The sequence below is a fragment of the Vombatus ursinus genome, unplaced genomic scaffold (genome assembly GCF_900497805.2).
Source record: "Vombatus ursinus unplaced genomic scaffold, bare-nosed wombat genome assembly UNPS02014830.1, whole genome shotgun sequence".
NCBI classification, from domain to species: Eukaryota; Metazoa; Chordata; class Mammalia; order Diprotodontia; family Vombatidae; genus Vombatus; species Vombatus ursinus.
Window position 1 is genome coordinate 51,178,307 of NW_020954608.1, and position 21,249 is coordinate 51,199,555.

At 38.8% G+C, this 21,249-nt stretch overlaps 1 protein-coding gene across 1 annotated transcript; it reads right to left on the reverse strand.

The window, feature by feature from the left end:
• Positions 1-5,147: 5,147 nt before the first annotated feature.
• Positions 5,148-12,728, reverse strand: GDF3 (growth differentiation factor 3). The gene is made up of 2 exons (XM_027838586.1): positions 12,464-12,728; positions 5,148-5,968 (listed from the first exon to the last, which is right to left on the reverse strand). Exons 1-2 carry the CDS (start codon positions 12,726-12,728, stop codon positions 5,148-5,150), a joined length of 1,086 nt encoding a protein of 361 aa, XP_027694387.1.
• Positions 12,729-21,249: the final 8,521 nt, after the last annotated feature.

Consider the following 21,249-nt stretch of genomic DNA (forward strand, 5'->3'; position numbering starts at 1 on the left):
GTTGAAACAATTTTTTTAAACACAAGTCTGACTACAGCACACTCCCAGTCAGGAACCTTCTGTGGCTCCCCATTGCCTCTAGGATAAAATGCGAACCCCTCAATGCACCAGTTTTCCTTTCCAGATTTATTGCACCATGTACCACTTCATGTTGCAGACAAAATAGCCTATTTGCAGTTCTCTAAACTTGGCAGATCATTGTCTACTGCTGTTTCTGGGCTGTTCCTCATTCCTGGAATGCATTCCCATGTCATCTCTGCCTCTTAGGATGCCTAGTCTCTGCTCAAGTTTCAGGTTGTTCAAGTTTCAGTTGGTTTTTGTGCCACCTCCTCTGGAAAGCCCTTCTCATCTGCCTAGTTGTTAACGTACTTTTATTCCTCAAATTATCATGTTTATACTTCTTTGTTTATTCCCTATATCTCCTCCAGGTGAGGGAATTATGAGATTTGAGTGAACCACACTGACTTCCTCTTATGCCGGATCTAGGTCAGTTCCCTATCTATTCAGATCTAGTCCAATTTCTGTCTTGTGAGAAAACTTTATTCAGTTGTGGGAACTGGGAGAAAATTTTACTGCATTGTTTAAACCTAGCCTTGTGTGACTGGGAAGTTGGACCTCCTCTACTTGTTGCTTAGAGAATCTTAGCTAAAGACTTACGTTATGCTGATCAGAAACCCAGTCATGTCTGACGATTGATGCAAGGAGTTTTTTTCCCTTACGATTGTAAATCTCAAATAATCCATATGTTTTATCTGAAAATTAGTTCCATACTGGTCAATCAGTTACTGCTTTCATTGTCCTTCGACTGAATTCAGACCCTTGCGGGGTGAGGTGGGGGAGAGTGGGACACATTTTTAGGATTTCAGGGAATTGCACCTGCTTGCTCTCCCCCTCCCAATTTGGAAAGCCCCTAATCCTTCCTCCATTTAGAAATCACAACAACATCAAACAACAGATTACCTAATCTTATATCCAGGTTTATATACCATTAATTGTTTTCTTTTAATGCATAAATATCTGTCTCCTCCTATATTTAGAGTCCAGTGTCAAACTGAGGAAACCTGGTCCTGACTTATTATGTAATTGGCATGCATTGCTTAATAAATCAATATGTTTGGAAGGTCAAACCTTTGTTTCCTCAGTCATTTTTTATTTTTCAGTCATTCAGTTGTGTCTGATTCTTTGTGATCCTATGCACCATAGCCCACTAGGCCCTTCTGTCCTCTATTATCTCTCAAAGTCTGTCCAAGCTCGTGTTCATTATTTCCATGACACTATCTATCAACTCATTCTCTGCCATCCCCATTTCCTTTCCTTTCAATCTTTCCCAATATCAGGGTCTTTTCCAATGAAGCTCTTTTAGAGCACAGACTATTTTTTTCATTATATCTTTGTTTTTATTTTGTATTACCAGCATTTAGAATAGTCATGCACATCAATAAAGCCTCATTAGATTAGACTGTTATACCTGAGTGCAGTCAACTTTGATATGAAGCTTTTTCTAATTTCTCCCAGTGGTTAGTGAACTTCTTCCACATTACTTTTTTTTTTAATATACATGTATGTATATATTGTTTTTCCCGATAGAATGTGAACTCCTAGAGTCTAGGAATTGTTTCATTTTTGCTTAAGCAAAGCCTGGCACAGTGCCTGACACATAGTAGGCACTTTATGCTTATTGATAGAATTGGATTGAATATTACAAGAATGTGAGGCCCTTTTATATCTTGGCTGCTCTTTTCTCTGTTTTCTATTTTATCCTTCTGAAAAAGTGTTGTCCAAAATTGAACACAACACATCAGGTGTGGTCTGACCACGGCAGAAAACTGAGTGATCTTCATTGCCCTAGTTCTGCAGATTCCGTCTCTCATCACAGATTAAGATTGCAGCCACTTTTTTGTCAGCAATATTGACCCATATTGTGTGAGTACTAATAAAATATTCTAATATTTTCCGGAGAAACTGTTGTATTATCACATCTCTTCCATATTGAACTTGTGAGATTGATTTTTTTGAAAAATGTAAGTGTAACTCAGTCTTGTCTGGGCATGCTAGCTTCACCTAACATGGAGGTCTCTGCATCCCCTACCATGTGATTGAGTAGCCTCCTTGGATTAGCTGTCTGTCTTTAAAACTGGTGAGAATGAGCCAGTCAATCTCTTTCTGCTGTGCTTTTCTGAGCTACTGTTATTATCTGCTCCTAGAGAGAGTGAAGATCATAGTTCACCCACACACAGCATAGATGCCATGACTTGGTGAGAAGGGAAGGTTTTCATTTTCCTGCTCTCCCTTTTTTACCCTGGTTCTGAAAAATGGGCCTGGGGGGTGTGTTTGTTTTTGCTCTGTGTTGTTTGTCCTCCTCAGTTTCTGGGGCTGGAGGTGATCCCCAGGGGATCCAGGAGTGACCTTGGAGCCAGGATTGCAGACAGGATGGCACGATCAGTCAGCCTCAGAAGTCCTGAGAGGCTAGGGAGCCTGAGCCCACGGGGTTGGACTTGGAATTGGGACTGTGCTTTATAGGAACTGAACTAAGCTATGAAGCTAATCCTTTTCCCCTCCCCAGAGGCTCAGGTAGAACAGTAGAGGATTATACCTCTCATATGTTGGGGGTGTAAATTTGTATATTTGTGATTATACCTTCTGAAGTAAATATTTCTGATTATTAATGGCTAATGGAACTTCTTAGGGGGTGGAATGGAAAAGTAACATATATGGCCTTTAGGTAGTAGAGTCTAGGGTGGTGTGTTACTTAAGTTTATCACTTTACACATATCCCTATTTCATCTTATTAGATTCAGCCTAATGTTCTAACCTATCAATATCAGGGTGGTACAGTAGCTAGAATTCTGGACTTAGAATCAGGAAGATCTGAGCTCAAATCCTGCCTCAGACACTTACTAGCTATAGCACCCTAGGTAAATCACTTGACCTTAGCCTACCTACCTGTTCATTCTCCTCATCTATAAAATGGGGATAATAACAGCACCTAGCTGCCAATGTTATTGTGCAGATAAAATGCGATATTTGTAAAGTACTTATTGTAATATCTGGCACATGAAAGGGCTTAATAAATGCTTGTTAAAATTTATTTTTAAAAGATCCTTTTGGAACTTGTCTCTGTCACACAGTGTGTTAACTATTCCTTAGAGCCATCTATTTCACTATTTAAGTCACTGGTAAAAAATGTCATCACAGGATCAAGTACAGTCTTCTAAGGGCACCCCACCAGAGACCTCCTTTTAAGCTGACATCAAATGCAGAATGCCTACCCTTTGCATCTGGTTATTCAGCCAGTTTTGAATACAATTAACTGCACTATCATCCTGCATTGTACTTGGAGTCAGAAGATTTGCATTTTAGTCCTGGTTCTACTACTTATTGTATAACACCTTGAGTGTGTTCTAATATTCTGTAATGCATTCTTGTTAAATCCTTTCCCACAATCCAGATTGGTGTTTGGGCCACTTGGCAGTACTTTGAGACCATGAATTTCCTGAGGCAAAGCCACAGTTCTTTCCTCCATGGCTGCCATCATCACTACCCCTAATGCCATCATCACCAGCAGCAATGACAGTATACCTCAATACCTTGTATGGTCTGAGGTGTACTCTAATCCAGTTGATGATGAAGTAACAGAAATAAATGCTCTTGAGTAATGGTGTGCTAATATTTGACTAAGAGGAGATTGTGATGGGTAAAGGGAGAAGAGAGGGGAACTTAATGAGGCAACAGTTAAATTTTTTTTAAGGCAATTGGGGTTAAGTGACTTGCTCAGTGTAATACAGGGCAACAGTTAAATTTTAATGAAACTATGGGTTCTGAAAGCGTTGAAAAGTTTTGGAAACATCATGGTAAAATGGAAAAAGAACTGCCCTTGGTTCTACCTTTTGCAATGTCTAAGATTACTTAGACAAATTTATAACCTCTTTGAGCCTGTTTCTTCATCTATAAATTTGGGATGATACTTAAAACGACTTATCTTTTAGGCTTCTTCTGAGGATGAAAGTAGATAATTTATATGAAAACATTTTCCAACTTTAGAGCATGCTGTCTCCCCCATACCCACATTACTCACCCACATATGGATGCCCATATACTCACATCCATACTCATATACCACCTTCCACTCCATAAATACTGACTCACACTCACTCACATATATCCTTATATCTACTTGCAAGGACACACAAACCACCCCCGCCCCTTCCCTACACACACATTCCACTGAATACACATATATATTCTCCCATACCCACATTCCATATATACTCACAAACCCATGCACACATGCCATATACCCTCACATTCATATATACCCCATATACACACTCCACTTCCATGCAAACACCCCTCATACACATATACTTATAGACAATACATACAATGTAAGACACATGTATATGTGGACATATATACATGTAATATACATATGTTGATCTGAATATATATTTATATGTAGATAAGATACTAAGGTAGATGTTTAGTGGAACTGATCAAGGAGCCAGTGAAGAGAAATGGGGTATCAGAAATAACTATTAAACATAGGTCTGTGGGTATACCTAGTTCAGCAAAATTGAGTAATGTGAGACTTAAGGGCCATAACATGTATTTGATTTATGTGTTCTACTCTGAAATTCCTTTAAGACTTACTAAAAATTGGTGCATTTTGAAAGGCTGATTGAGCATGCTGTTGTGGAGAGAATTTGATGGGGAGGGAAGAGAATGGGAATCATGAACGAAACTAGAACAAAATATCAATGGCTTTGACATAGAAACCCCTGATTCCCTGAGCAGATGGGGTGAAAAAGGTGCCCTGAGTAATGAAACTTGAGACTGGGAGCTATCCGTTTTGAATGTTCTCCTGGATTCTCTTTTGTCATGTTCTCTTTGGTTGTTGTAGATAATAGAACATGATTAAGGCCTGCAGAGTTTGGCAAGCAAGTGATTATTCTGGTTTACTCTTTTACTTCTATCACAGTCTTGCTATCATAGTTCCTCTGTCTATTCCTTAGGGAAGTGAAATGATTGAAGTTCCAAGAAGTTGACTATGATGTAAGATCCTAGAGATAAGAAAACTAAATGGTAAATAGGTTTATTAGACTTTGGGACTATCATTTACATCTTTAGTTTACCCTACACACACTTGGCTACCCACAACCACATTCATCAACCACCATGCCCTCATGATGTTGAAGGATGATATTGCCATAACTGTCATAGTAAAGCATGGAAATAGAGGATAGTTTTGTGGGGACACAGGCAGCTTTGGGGACTTCAGGGGTTCTAGAATTCATGAGAGTCTGTAAGAAGGCATAGTTGGAGCTGTTAAAGAAGGACATAAGTGAGAAAGGACAATCTCCTTTGCAGTAGTTGGTCCTAAACTCCTTGGGAGCAATGATCCACTTGTGCCAACCCAGGTCTTCAAAGTTGATGACCATCTGGTGACGCTGGCAGAGGTGCTTAGAGGTGGATTCCATAGTTGAAAGAGTGGCCCTCCTCTTTCTGGGAAAGTGAGGAAAGCGGGGGCATTCCTGATGGGTGAGAGTCACCACCATCAGAGAGGCCTGAATGAACTGTCTCCAGTTGTCACACGTACCCTCAGGGTATATTGTCATTGTAGAGTCATTATTCCCTTTTGGCAACAACTCCAGGACCAATCCCAGGTTACTCTGGGGGTTAGAGTTCCATTCCTTAACCACATCCAGCAGGTCAACATGAAGAACCCTTTGAGACCAGGGAAGATAATGCAACACGAGCTTTTGGTCTGGCTGAGGGGCAGGCCCTTGGACTACAGACACCATTACCTCCAGGTCCTGTTGCAGGGCATTGTAAGCGTTAAGCCCCAACCTCAGATCAAGCTTGGCCATCATTAGCTGCTCATCTTGGGTGATGACTGAAAGGTTGAAGAAATGAAACTTCTGTGTGCATGGTGGAGCTTGGGCTACTTCCATGGGGTGAGAAAGGGCACCTGAATTAGGACGAAGGAATAACACACATCAGCATCTATGGAACTTTATACACTCCTACCACGTGGAATAAACCCTGTGACTTTGAGGACCATTCAGTGGGAATGTATGCCAGATAAGAGAGGGCAAAAATGTGGATTTATAGAAGGGAATAACCATTAGGAGATTAAGCTTTGCCTTACTTATTTTCAGAGAATTAGTTTTATAGCACCTAACACACTAAGGGTCTAATTCAAAATCTTAAGCTAAGGCTTCCCATTTCCTCAACCACCAAGAAGGTAATTAGGCCCTTGAGAACAAGCAAAAAGAGAAATACTCCAGAAACTTAAATATGGGCTCTGTCCTTGCCCTCCTTTGTCTCTTAACCCCCTGATTCCTGGGCGCTTCCATGACTTCCTTTATTTTTTTTTACTTTTTATTTATTTATTTGTTTGTTTATTTATTTATTTTCGAGGCAATGGGGTAAAGTGACTCGGCTAGGGTCACATAGCTAGTAAGCGTCAAGTGTCTGAGGCCGAATTTGAACTCAGGTCTTCCTGAATCCAAGGCCAGTGCTCTATCTACTGCTGCCCCACATGGCTTCCTTTATGGCATCACAATAAGACAATTCCATATCTAAAATTCTGTACTAATTCTAGTTTTTGACTGTCTCCTACATAAGTCCACCAGGATGTCTCACTGACACCTCAACCTCAGCAAGTCCCAAAATGAACTCACCTTCCCAGTAAAACTTGCTGCTCTCCCACTTACCAATTTTTGTTGGTGGTACCACTATTGTTACCATTATTCAAGCTCATAACTTCCATCATCTTTGCCTCTTCCCTCACCCATACTGCATAGATCTAGTACGTTTTGAAGTCCTGTACATTCTATGTCCCCAATATCTTGTGGGTCAGTATCCTCTTTTCAACTCCCACTGCAACCACATAGGTAGGACCTCATCTTATCTGCCCTATTGTAATTGATCTTCCTGTTTCCAGTGTCTCCATATTCCAATCTGCCTTTCATACTACTGCCCAAGCAATTCTCCTAATGCCCGAAGAGACTCCTCCCCCTCCCCAAATCTCTCATCCTTCTCTGTTTGATTCCTATATTCTAGAACGTGATATGTGCACAGGAGAGGTAAAAATAGAGAGGAAGGGAAGCAAAATTCATCAACAGGAGGGTTATGTTTACATTCATGAAGAAAGCGGCAGGTGAGGTGGACCTTGAGGGAAGAAGAATTCAATAGGCAGAAACATAGAATCTATTCTTGTCATGTGCTACTGCATAGAGGTAGAAGAAGGCAGAAGAAGAACAGGGAACAGATTCATAAATTCATGTAGCATGAAATAAGACTGAAGGGTCAGGTTGGATCTTGATTATGAAAGACCTTAAGTATTATAGCAGGAAATTTCCATTTTATCTTAGAGACGATGATGAACTATTGAAGGCAGAAGAAGATTTAGATCAGACTTGTTTATTTGGAAAATTACTTTGACATGAGCCAGAAAAATGGGCTGGAGAAGGGAATGATTGACAGCAAAGAAATAGATCAGGTGAGTAGGAATGAGGATCTGAATCAGGGTGGTAGTGATAGAAAGAAAAGGTCTGAGAGGCAAAGACAGAGGAGGAAGAATAAACAGAACATGGCAACTGAAGGCATAAGGCAGATGAGGGAAAAGAGAGATGCCAAGATGGCTCCTGGATTTCAAGGTAGGTGACTGAGAGGATAGCAAAAATAAGAAAGTTTGGAAAGATATCAGTTCAAATGAAAAGAAGATGCATTCAATTTGGGGCATGTTGAATTAAAGGTGTTGGCGGTCATGCTGGTACTTGGCACCTAGTAAGGAGGTGCTTAATAAAGACTTGTTGATTATTCATCAAAGTTCAGCCAGCAATTGAAAATAGTACTACAGCCCAGAGGGAAAGCTGGGGCTAGAGTTATAGCTTTGAGAATCATCTGCATAAAGGTGATAATTGAAGATAAGGGGGTGGATATAGTATAAAAAGAAAAGAGGAGGGACAAGACCTTGGGAGATGCCCTTGAATAAGGAAAGGAATTAGGAAAATGAAGCAGCTAACTAGACTGAGAAGGCACATAGGCTCATAAACATAGAAAACAGAGGAGAGGACAATATCATGGAAGCTAGAAGAGGCCAGTGTCCAGAAAAGTGTCAGCCAGCAGTGATCCAGAGAAACCAAGAAGATGAGGACTGATTTTAAAAGGTCATTGGATTTCACAAGTGGGAGGTCAAAGGAGGGAGATAGGGAGATATGTCGAGGGAGAAATAGGGTGAAGGTAAAGGGTTTTGTATTTATTTTTAATTTTTTTAGTGATTGGGGAAACTTGAACAAGTTTCTAGGTAAAGGTCAAGAAGCTAGTAGAGGAAAAGATTGCAAATGTGTGTAAAAATCCTAAGGAGAGAGCAGAGTATGGAAAAACAACAGCTACACAATTATATAGCATTTTAAGGTTTGCAAATCACTTTCCTTATAAAAACTATGTGAAGTCTGTCAAGACAAGAAACATTTTTAAGTACTAGTACTATATGCTTTGTGTTAAGTGCTGAGAGGGGCAGCTAGGTGGTGCAGTGGTTAGAGTGCTGGGCCTGGAGTCAGGAAGACTCCTCTCCCTCAGTTCAAATCTGGCCTTGGACACTTATAATTGTGTGACTCTGGGCAAATTGCTTAATCCTGTTTGCCTCAGCTTCTTCATCTGTAAAATGAGCTGGAGAAGGAAATGGCAAACCACTTCAGTATGTGCCAAGAAAACCCCAAATGGGGTCACAAAGAGTTGGGACATGACTGAAACCACTGAACGACAAAAATTATTATTATTATAAAATTGTTGTCAGTGTATGTGTGATTGTTCAAATAACTCTCTACTCTGCAATACTTCATGTAAATCTTCCCATGTTTCTTTTTAGACTTCATAGTTATTTTTATAGCACAATAGTCCATTGCATTCATATCATAAAATTTGTTTAGCCATTTCCACACCATTAGATGTGTTTTTGCTGTTATGAATAATGCTACTATGAATATTTTTGTATAGGTTGGCCTTTTTCATTTTCCTTTTTCTCTCTATTATTAAGATATAGTCTCTTAGGTAAAGGGTCTGAGTCAGCCTGGGGTAGTGAGAAAAAAGTGTGAGGTCTGGAGCTAGAGGACCTGAGTTCAGATCTTAATTCTGCCACCTTTGTGACTTTGGTTAATTCACTTCTTTGCTCTGGGCTTGGTTTCTTCATCCATAAAATGAAGAGACTGGACTAGATGAAACCCAAGATTTCTGCCAGCCCTAAATCTATGAAGATGAATAGTGTTGTAACTCTCGTTGAATCTTGCTATGTAACTATCCAGAAAGAATCCACCAATTCACAGCTCCACCTGTTTATTCAGTATTGAGAGGCAGCAATGTGGTGTATTGGCTAGAGACCTGGATTCAGACTCTGCCTCAGACATGGGACTTTGGGCAAGTTACTTAACTTCTCTGCCTCAGTTTCCTCACCTGCAAAATAAGAGGTTGGACTTGGTGGCTTTTGAGGCCTCTTCTAGCACTAAATCTATGCCCCTATGATTATTTTAAACTGTCTTTGCCAATGTGACTATATTAATTTACATTTTTCTTATTACTAGAGCATTTAAACAACAATTCAGGGAATTACTGTTTGCATTTCTTCTTCTGACAACTGCTTGTATCCTTAGGAGGAGATTTCATACAAATTTATAAAGAAGAGACAGGGATTTTGGAGTTTTTATTAGAAATATTTATGGCAAGGTTTTTTTTACCCCAATCTGTTTCTTTCCTTTTTAATCTTGTCACATGGGCAGCACACACATACTAAAGTTATTTTAGATAACTTTTTTATTTATAAAAATCAAATCCATCAATTTTATCTCCTCTAATTTTTAAATTAAATTATTTAAATTAAACATAATAAATATATAATATATAATAAATTAATTTAAATTAAAGTAATTTATTGATGGTTCTTATCTATATGTTAGGGGTATGTGACTATAGGAAAGGCAAGGATAGAGGGTGGGCAGTGGGGTAGTATATGGAGAACATCTATGGAGTCATAAAAATCTGGGTTAAGTTACACTTTTGACACACTTTTGCTGTATGACCCCGGGAAAGTTATTCCAACTCTTGGTGACCTGGCAGCTCTGTGAGTCTGCAGATAAGATGCTGATATGCATCCATAGAGAGTTTCTGCAAAATGAATCTTAGTTGGGTTTACCAATGAGATCAGGGTCCCATCTCCATAAAATGGCAGAGAAAGACTGGTATAGTGGATAGTGTGATGCGTCTGGAGCCAGGAAGACCTAGATTCAAATTAAGCTCCTTAAACTTAACTAGTTGTGTGAGTCTGGGCTTCTCTGAGGCTTGGGCAACCCTGTGACACTCTATGTTGATGGATTGCAACCTGCTCTTACCATATTACAAATCTCTGGACTTGACATATTTTTGTCTTATGTGGCTAGAATGAAGAAGTAAGAAAAATGTTCAAGAGTCAAGACTGGATTGTGCCAGAGAAATCTTGACCATTTCATGGGTAGTGATGGTAGTTGTGGTGGTGTAGTGTACAAGGAGGGGATACCATAAGTGGACCTATTTTGCTTTCTTTCCTTTTTATTATTTTTGTTCACCTTGCCTTCAAAGCTCAATATCTATGGTACTATCCACTCAATAAATGAACATATGAAAGCTGGAACACCCCAGCAGAATATTCCCTTAAGGGAATAGACCAACAGGAATGTTCTTTCAGGGTGTGCCCACATATCTGGTTCATGCTTTATGCATACTCATGGCTGGTAGGAGAACCCAGATCTCCTCCTTCCCAGTCCAATGCTCTTTTCTCAATAGGAGACTAATAATAATAACTAGCACTTAGATATAGTCTTCATATATAGGGCTTTAAGGCTTCAAAGTGCTTTATATATGTTATCTCACTTGATCTTTATGACAATCCTGTAAGGCAGGAGTTATTGTTATTCCCATTTTACAGATGAGGAAACTGAGACTGAGAAACTTGCCTAGGGTTACATAGCTAGTAAGCATCTAAGGCAGGATCTGAACTCAGATCTTAAATCTGCACTCTATCCACTGTGCCACCTGCCTATGATTTCTTTCTGCCCCAAAGAAAGGAAAAATATCTGGTTTCTGTCTCCAAAGAGCTATCTCTGTTGCTTCTCATCCTCAACTTTCTGTAGTTAGTGTTTAGTTTTTGTTCTTATTCCGTTGTTTCAGTAGTGTCCAACTCTTCGTGACCCTATTTGTGGTTTTCTTGGCAAAGATATTGGAGTGGTTTGCCATTTCCTTCTCCAGTTCATTTTACAGATGAGGAACTGAGGCTAACAGGGTTAAAAGACTTGTCCAGGGTCACATAGCTAGTAAGTGCCTGAGGTTGGATTTGAATTCAGGGAGATGAGTCTTCCTGACTTCAAGTAGAAGGAATAAAAGGTCTTTGCCACTTTTGCAGCCACCTCACCCCCATTCCCCTTCTATCCTCCATCCATCCCTTTTATAGAATTCTAAGTCTTTTTCTGAACTCTAGAGCTAAGAGAGATTGTGTGAGTATGAACTCTGTAAATGGTTTTGTGTTTCTCTATGTGTGTGCTTGGGGGATGTTTGAGTTCATCTATACTGAGACCTCTGTTTCACACTTGATAAACCTCAGCTCAGCAGGCTTGTGGCTATTTCTTAAGCTTGGGGTTCACTTGTGTCTATAGGAGGCAACCTGCTATATTTGGAAGAGAGCTGGCCTAAAAGTCTCTGGACAAGGAGGTTTGCAGTCCTGTCTCAGATACATCCTAGTTATGTGACCTCCTTGTACAAGTTAATGAACCCTTCAGTGCTCCATGTGATTCTCCAATATGGTAAATTGCATTGGTTGAGGGAGTACCCTATACTGTTGAAGTCACACAAGTCTGGTCTTTAGAAATCTTTTGTTGAAATTGATACTATTCATTTATGAAACCAAAGGGAGCTTTTAATGAAAAAAAAGGGGTGAAGAAGTTTAGAATGCGTTGATACTAGACTGGGTAAAACTAAGACTCTGAGAGGAGGAGGGGGAGTATTTCATTTAATTCAATGCAATTGACATGAACAAGCAGTTTACCATGAGTAAAATGTTGTGGCCAATACATGTTGGGCAAGATATCAAGAAAAATAAATCTGGTTTTGCCCTCTTGGAGATTATAATCTAGTAGTGGGTCATGTCATAATCTACAAATAATTATCGCATGCAATAAAGCACAGAAAGAGAATAATATAGGTACAAATTAATCATCTAAGGAAAGATGGTGCTTTTGTGGGGTGGGTGGAGATGAGGGAAGTCTTTGAGGTTTGACAGTTGGAGATGGAGAACATTCCTGCCACAGGGAATTGGGGAATAGGAAATACTCACTAATTATAGTGAGTTGACCATTCAGAAACAAAGAACAGCTTTCCTTTTTGTTTCTTGGATGTTCTAAAAGAGCAAATATTGCTGTTCTGCATTCTTTCTTACCTTGGTCTTGGAAAAGACGGATCAAATTCCCAGGGACCCCAAACTCCTTCACATAGCAAAGCTTTTGGTAGTGTCCCGTGGCTGCAGCCTTCTGTCTCTCCTGGAAGATTTTCATCAGGATAGAGGGTACAGGTTGGGTTGTCCGGGGGGAGGGTACCTTGTTCAGGCCCATAAAGTGAAGCAAGGAAGCTTCCTCAAGCTGTGGCCCCTTCCTCAAGGCCAGAGTCAGCTGAAGACCTAAGATGAGGCAGAAGAAATGAGACATGATCTCAGCCAGGGATTAGTGAGATAGAGGGAAGGTAAAGAGTGCCTGTGATGGAGCTGCCGGAGCTGCTAGGAACTGGCCTCTCAGACTCGTGGTCATCCTATGTAGGTGGAGATTATCTGATTAAGGATAGGGAACCTCACATTTCTCTCCTCCCAGCTACTTAGGAAGGTCTAGCCCAATTACCTTCCAGCTCTTAAACCACCCAAAGTTTGAAAACATAAGATGTATGATGAACATCAAAATTTATTTAAAAAAAAAAAAGGAATAAAGACTTTTTAGATGCTACCCAGAAAAAAATAACCCAGTTTTACACAGTAAAACCACAGATGTCAGGGAATCAGGAAGACCTGAGCTCAAATCTTGATTGAGGTATTTACTAGCAATGACCAAGGGCCCAGACACTTAATTTTTCACAGGCTCGGACTCCTCTCTAGCATCAGTCTATTAAATTCTGGTTGGATTGGATTTGAGTTGGAGGAGAGCTTTCCCACATATTAACATATGGTTAGGTGATACTATAAGCATTCTCCCCTTCCCCCTTCATTCAAGCCACAGTTTGATTTCTGCATGTATTTATCATAATCTAAGTCATATACATCTCATCTACCTGAGGAGATTGGAAACTCCTCAAGGGGGAAGATGGTCATTTTTTCACCTTTGTGTCCCTAGGGCCAACCACGATACCTCGCCCAAGTAGATGGTTATTAAATATTTGTGGAATTGAAATGGTGAAGCCTCTCATCTACTTCAGCTCCTTCTAACGTGAGCCAAATGTCTTCTATTACCTATTGTTTATTCTTATCGGAGTCTTAATGAGGGCAATCAGCTACTAAGCCTATCCCCACCTGAGTAAGCTGGTAGTGATAGTGTAAAGACTCAGGTTGGGGGTGGAATGAAGAATCTGAGGCCCTGGGTGGGAAGGAACCAGGGTGCTGGAAGTGGAAAACTGAACTTGTTGACCTAGGAACAAATCTCCATCCATCCCACTCTCGTTTTGGTTTAGATTCTGAGCTAGAATCTTTTTCCATATTGCTAGTGAGTCAAATGGCGAGTGTCGTGGATCCATGACACTTTTGACTTTCACCAGACTTTTGACAGTCTTGTGAAGCCTACATACCCCTTTTCAGAATATTATTTTTAAATGTATAAAATAAAACACACATATTACAAAGGGAACCAATTATACTGAAATATAGTTGTCAGCTTCATGGACCCCAGGTTAAGAACCTCTGAAACCTGAACCTCTGAACCTGAAAGTTCACCAGGTGTGAACTGAATTTCTGAGGCCATCAATAATGCTTTATGACTCAGAAATTTGCTAAAGGAAAGGATAAAATGGCATAAAACAACCAATTTACCAGGTGAGAAAAGGTGGAAGGAGAGGGGCTGCTGGTGACAGAGTTCTGAGTTCACCCAGGAATCAAGTGACAGCCTGCCATGTGTAAAGGTCAGTGAAGGTCGATATAGAAGAATAAAAATAAAAAGATGGTTTCTCTAGATCTTTAAGAGTAAGCAAGAGATAATAAGGTAGCAGAAATAATTTTAATGCAAGCTAGAACAAAGGAATATAAGAAAAGTGATACTTCTAAAATCTTCAAAGATATCCTAAAGATGTGCAGAAGATACCTTGAATAATCAGATTAGAGGGCTAAGATAACTATGAAAAAATTTAATGTTTAATTGTTGGATTAGATGGTTTAATTGTATTTAAATTAGTTTTATTACAGTAATTAACTTTTTAAAAAGGATTTCACTGACATTGTCTCTTTTGATAATCCCATTGCCATGGTGAGATAGGGAGGGCTAACATGGTCTTATATGATTCTCATTAATAACCCTGTGGTATCAGTATGATTTGGGCAGCTAGGTGGTATAGTGGATAGAGAGCACCAAGCCTGAAGTCAGGAAGAGCTGAGTTCAAATCCAACCTCAGAAACTTACTAGCTGTATGACCTTGGGGCAAGTCACTTAACCCTCTATTTGCCTCAGTTCCTCATCTGTAAAATGAGGACACTGGAGAAGGGAATGGCAAGCCACTCCAGTGTATCTTTGCCAAGAAAAACCCATAGACAAAAGTTCATGGGGTCATATACAGTTGGATGCTACTGAAGAACAACTATCAGTGTTACTATTTTAATTTTAAAGATGAGGTCAGAGAATTTAAGTTACTTGTCCAAGAACTTATAATATTAGGTAGCAGAGCCCCAACTCAGCTCTAGATCTCCAGTACTCTCATTCAATACTCTCTATGCTTTACCATTTTTAGGTTTCAAAATACGTAGGTAATGTATAGCCTATATCAAATTACTTGCCTTCTCAGTGGAGTGAGGGAGAGAATTTGGAGCGCAAAATTAAAAAAGAAGAATGTTAAAATTGTTTTTACATGTAATTGGGGGAAAATTAAATATTAAATAAAAAAAACAAAATAGGTATGTAAGTGCTAATCATTCATAATCTCTGCTACTGGGGAGACTGAGTCTGATTGATCCCTTGAGCTCAAGAGTTCTAAACTGCTGTAGGGTTAAAGCCAATCAGGTGTCCCCACTAAGTCTGGTACTCATTTGGTGAGCCCTGGGAGCACTGGGCCACCAAGTTGCCTAAGGAGGGGAGAGCCAGACCAGGTCTGAAAAGGAATCTCCTATGCTCACCAGCAGGGGGATCAATGTAATTCTGGCCTGGATGAGATAGAAAGACCTAGTCATGCTCCCCCTTCCTCCACCTCTGCAACAGTATAAGAGCCATAAATAAAGAAGTTTGCTTCAGTCTGTTCCATGGAAGAGTTACTCCAGGAAGAAATGAATGAAACTTGTTGCAGAAGTGAGGTTGCCACAAAAAGGTGGTTACTCCAAAAAGAAAGAAAAAGAAAGAATACAGAATAGCTTCTTTGATCTCTGAGAAAGAATCAGAAGTGAATTTATTACATTGACTTAGTAAGTTAATGAGTAGAGAGGCAAGGTGATATAAAGGACAGAGGGCTTGCTTTAGAGTAAGGAAGACTTGGGTTCAAGTTCTGCCTTTGATACAAACTGTGTGACCTTAGGAAAGTCACTTAAACTCTCAGTACACCAGATGACAATCTTACATTATGAGTTATGGGAAAGCTATTGATCGGCATTGGTGGAGGGAGTCTTTTCACCAGAAGCTCCTTAAGATTTGAACTCAGGTCCTCCTGACTCCAAGGCCAGAGCTCTAACCACTGAGCCACCTAGCTGCCCCCAATTGTCTTACTTTTCTATCCCCTGTGATTGGGGCAGTGCTTTACTCATAGTAATAAATGAATTATTCATTCATTGATTCATTCAGAGTCTCCTTCTCAGAATGCCTTACAAAAATCACTGTTGAAGGAAGTGGTAAACTTCAATTAGATGTTAATGAAAATAAAGATGCAATTTTTTCCCTATTCAAGTTCGTGGACTCCTGCCCTCCCATTCCCCCCTGCCAAAATTCTACGCACATGGGGTCAGTGGACCTCAGGTGAAGAACTCTTGATCTAGCACAACTTTCTCATTTCAGTGCCTCTCTATGAACCTATTCATTTTTATTTCATATTTTTATATGTAATATTGTTTTTTCCCCCAATCACATGTTAAAACAATTTTTTAACATTCTAAAAAAAGTTTTGAGTTCCAAATTCTATCCTTCCCTCTCTCTGTCCCCTTCCCCTTCCCCTTCCCTGAGATGGTAAGCAATCCAGCATAGTTTAAACATGTGAAACGTGATTCTACTCTTAAAAAAATCTTTTTTGACATTCTACAATTTGTTTTTTTGCCCCCTAATGACTTAGCTATTGTACTTCCTGAGGCCAGCTTATCCCAAAACTTTTCTAGCCAAATCAAGCCTCAAATCTCATCTTCATCTCACTCAGGTGATCTTATTTCCTTCTAAGACTAAAGCCCTCCACTGTGAGTTACCTCAAAGTGATTTGGAATCAACAATATGACTGAAAACAGGATGTTGTTTTGGAATTTTGTTTGTTTTAAATGGTGCAGGGGAATGGAGGAAAAGAAGATATGCAGGGATGGGACCATAAGAAGCCAATAGGTCAACAAGCATTTATTAAGTGCCCAATATGTTCCAGGCATTATGCTAGGTGCTGAGATAAATTAAAAAAAAAAAAAAGGAAAGCAAGGAAGCAAGAAAGCAAAAAAAAAAAAACCAAAAAAACCCCCAAAAACCAAAAAACCCCCCCAAAAGCCAAAACAAAACCCCCAAAGCCCCCAAAACAAAAAAAAACCCAACAATCCTTATTCTCAAGGAGCTCCCATTCTAATGGGGGAGACACCATTTAAACAACTATGTACAAACAAGATACATACAGGATAATTTAGGGGTAGTCTCAGAGGGAAGGCATTAAGATTAAGGACCCAGAATGGCTTATTTGCATAAAGTAGGACTTGAGCTGAGTTTTTTTTTTTATTAAATTAGGCAGTTGGGGTTAAGTGACTTGTCCAGGGTCACACAGCTAATAAGTGTTAGGAGTTTGATCTGAGGCTAGATTTGAACTCAGGTCCTCCTGACTGCAGGGCCAGTGCTCTATCCATGGTGCTACTTAACTGCCTCATGAGCTGAGTGTTGAAAGAAGTCAGGGAAGCTAAGCGTCAGAGATGAAGAAGAGCATTTCAGGCATGGGGCTAGTTAGGGAAAATGCCCAAGTTGGGAGATGAAATATCTTAGTGAAGAATATTAAGGATGCCATTGTCATTGGATTGCAGAGTATGAAACGAGGTGGGAGGAAGACTAGAAATGTGTAAAAGAGGCAGGTTATAAAGAGCTTTAAAAGCTGAACAGGGGATTTTATTTTTGATCCTGGAAGCAATAGGGAACCACTGGAGTTAATTAAATAGGAGGGTTACATGGGGTCAGATTCATGTTTTAGGAAGATCAATTTGACAGCTGAAAACTTGGAGAAATAACAGCAAATATATTTTGACATGTAAATATTCATATTAATGTTTATTTTTTAAACAAATGCCTATGGAATCTCTTCAGCTTTTAAATGAAAAATTTTCTTTGTATATTAAAATAAACTTGTACAGAAGCAAAAGAATGGACTCTGAATTTTTCATTTTCCCTATATTTCTCTCTGTTAAATCATGAAGAAAAAGTACATGAAATACATGAAATTTTATTCAAACTAGGTAGCCAAAAATTAGCTATATCAAGCCTGAATAAACTATCTGTATTTAACTAAAAATAGGATGTTGGAAGATGAACTCTTATTGATAGGCTTGTAAACCTATTTTTACATTTATTGGACCTCTCTTGAATTGAGCCTCTGCTAAACAATCACTCCATGTGAGATGACTATTTCAAGTTTCTTTTAACTGAAATTTAGCCCCTTTTTCATTCCATGAAGGTTGCATTAGTAGCTCAACTGAATTAACTTCTAGACTATGAAGGCTGGAATGTGCTCCCTTCCTCCATCCTCTATATCTGCCCAGTAAAATCTCAATTCAGATATCCTCTCCTTCAAGAAGCCTTGCCTCAAAACTCTCCCCTTTTTTCTCCTCTCACTCTGACCCCAAGCTGAAAATGATCTTTTCCAAATTTCTTACAGTACTTTACCTGGATTTTTCCCTTGGATTTGTAACATTGTTATAATACTTAGCTCATTTCAAGCCTGGGACTTAATTGGCCCTTCCAGCCTGGCCACTACCAGGTAATATAATGACCACTAAAGTTCATATGGTTCATCCTCTTCAGTTTTAGGGAGATTACTTTAAATGAAAAGTTATGAATTCAGTCACAATCTCTTAGCCCCTATTAGGAAAATCTAACATTTAGAGGTTGAATCCTTTGCCTAAATTCACATTTATATTTATTTCTAGTTAACTCCTGGACTCTTTGTGGTTGAGAGAAAATCCAGTTGACTGCAAACACTTGGGCATTAAAACAGCAGATTATTTTATTGTGTCTGAAGAAAGACACGAGCCTGCAAGGGGAGTTGAGGAAAGAACCAGTTTTTTTCTTGGGACTTTCCTCAGTCTGGGACATTTGCTGAAATGCCTTTAAGGTCAAGGATCCTCCTTAATATTTCCTTTCCCTGCCACAACTCAGTCTTACTTTTGTTCCGTAGGGGTGTGCTGGAATGCTTTCTCTCCTGTTCACCCTTGCTGAAACTTTATGATTCAAGCTACCTACAAGCTTTAATTTAGGACTCAGAGGGTGCATGATGAAATCCCTCAGCCAATTGGAACAAACTTCCTCTCTGGCATCATTTCACTTCATCAAATGGTTTTCAAAGACTTTTTTTTTTTTTTTTTTTAGTATTCAGACTAAGGACTATGAGTGAGATTGGCTGAACATCTTATCATTTACTTTAAGTGTGGTGAGGTTGAGTAAGTCAATTACCCAACCCTTATACACATTACGTGTTCTCTTGTGTCATGATTATTTGTATACACATTTTATCATTCCTCCCCTTCACCCCTTCTGCATTTGATCCTAAGCTCCTTGACATGGTGGCCATATATCCCAAATCATATACTGGGACAGAGGGTACATCAATTGTTTTTACTTTAATATTGGTGTACAATGTTCTGAGGCTTTAGAGATAGCAATATCATGTCCTCATATAGGCTGTCAGTCATGATTATCCTCCTCTCATGAACCCATGGATCGTTTATAATGACATTGGTATAGAACATTTTATTTTTTAAAACTTTTATTTTAATTAAGTTTTATTGATATCTTCTGTTTCTTACATCATCATAGTTTCCCCAAGTATCCCTCTCCCTGAGAGCTATCCCATATAATAAATAACACTTTTAGAGAGGAAAAAACCCCAGCACACCTGATCAATACATTAAAAAAATCTGAAAACATGTGCAATATGTAACACCTGTAGACCTCCCACCTCCAGGAAGGGGTGGGTTTGGGGTGTCCTCTCATATCTCTTCATTTGAGTCCTGCTTGATCTTTATAATTTTGTTACATTTACTTTTGATTTTTTAGTGTGTAGTTCTTTTCATTTGCAGTGCTATAGTAACTGTATATATTGTTTTCTTGGCTCTGTTTGCTTCAATTTGCATCAGTTCATATAGATATTTCCATGCTTCCCTGTATTTATCACTCATATAATTTCTTGTAGCATAGTAGTATTCCATTACATTCACATACCACAATTTTTTAGCCGTTCTTCAATTGATGGGCATCTACTTTATTTCTGATTCTTTTCTATTGCAAAAAGTACTGTTATAAATATTTTGGAGTATTTGAAGATTTTCTTTTTATTGATGGCTTACTTGGGGTACAATATGAGAAATGAAGTCTCTGGTTTAAAGGGCATAGACATTTTAATCACTTCATTTGCATAATTCCAAATTGCTTTCCAAAATGATTGTACCATTTCACAGTTCTACCAACAGTGCATTAGTTTACCTATCCTTCCATGTTGCTATTGTTCATTTGTTTCAGTTGTGTCTGACTCTTTGTGACCCCATTTGGGGTTTTCTTGGCAAAGATACTGGAGTAGTTTGCTGTTTCCTTCTCTAGTTCATTTAACAGATAAAGAAATGGAGACAAATAGGATTAAGTGACTTGGCCAGGGTTACCCAGCTAGTAAGTGTCTGAGGCCAGATTTGAACTCATGAAGATGAGTCTTCCTGACTTCAGGCTCCATTCACTGTGCCACCTAGATGCTTTTTACAATCCCTCCTAAATGAACTATTGCCATTTTAAAAAATCATTTTTGTCAGTTTGCAGAGTATGAAGCAAAACTTCTGGGTTTTGATCTCTATTTCTCTTGTTACTGATAATTTGGAACATTCTTTCATGTGGTTGTGAATGCTTTGCAAGTCTTTCAAAAACTATTTGTTTATATCCTGTGACCACTAATCTGTTGGGAATGGCTATTAGTCTTACATATATTTATTCATTATGTATGTCTTGAATGCCAAAGCTTTATCAGAGAAATTTGATATAAAGCTTCCCCCCATCCCCCATTAACCATTTTTCTTCTTATCCTAGGTGCATCAATTTTGTCTGTATAGAAGCTTTTCAGTTTCATATAATCAAAGTTATCTTTTTTCCTTTTTGAAATTGCCTCTATCTTTTGTTTGCTTAAGAATATATCTCTTACCCATACTTGTGAGAAGTATATGATCTACTTCTCTTCTAATTTTTTATAGTATGATCTTTATTTAAGTCACATATCCTTTTAGAATATGTTGTGGAATATGGCATAAAGTGTTAGTCTTAGTCTAATATCTACCAGATTGCTTTCCAATTTTTCCAGAAGTTTTTTTTTTATCAAATGAGAAGTTTTTTTCCTTGATAATTTATATTTTCCCTTTTATCAAATATTGGGTTATTGAGTTCTATTGTTTCTGATTCTTCCTTGTCTAGTCTGTTCATTGATCTGTCTCTCCATTTTTTAACCAATACCAGAAGGTTTGAAGTCTAGAAATACTACTCTTCCTTTGTCTTTACTTCTTTTTATCATTTCCCTTGATAATCTAGGTTTTTTATTTTTCCAAATGAATTTTGTTATTTTTTTTATCGAGTTTTATAAAAGTCT

Bases quoted from the DNA above. Each gene is read 5' to 3' on its own strand.
- GDF3 (XM_027838586.1), bottom strand. From the start codon at position 12,728: ATGTCTCATTTCTTCTGCCTCATCTTAGGTCTTCAGCTGACTCTGGCC. The intron at 5,969-12,463 runs GTAAGAAAGAAT...GTCCTAATTCAG, and splicing joins CCGTCTTTTCCAAGACCAAG to GTGCCCTTTCTCACCCCATG.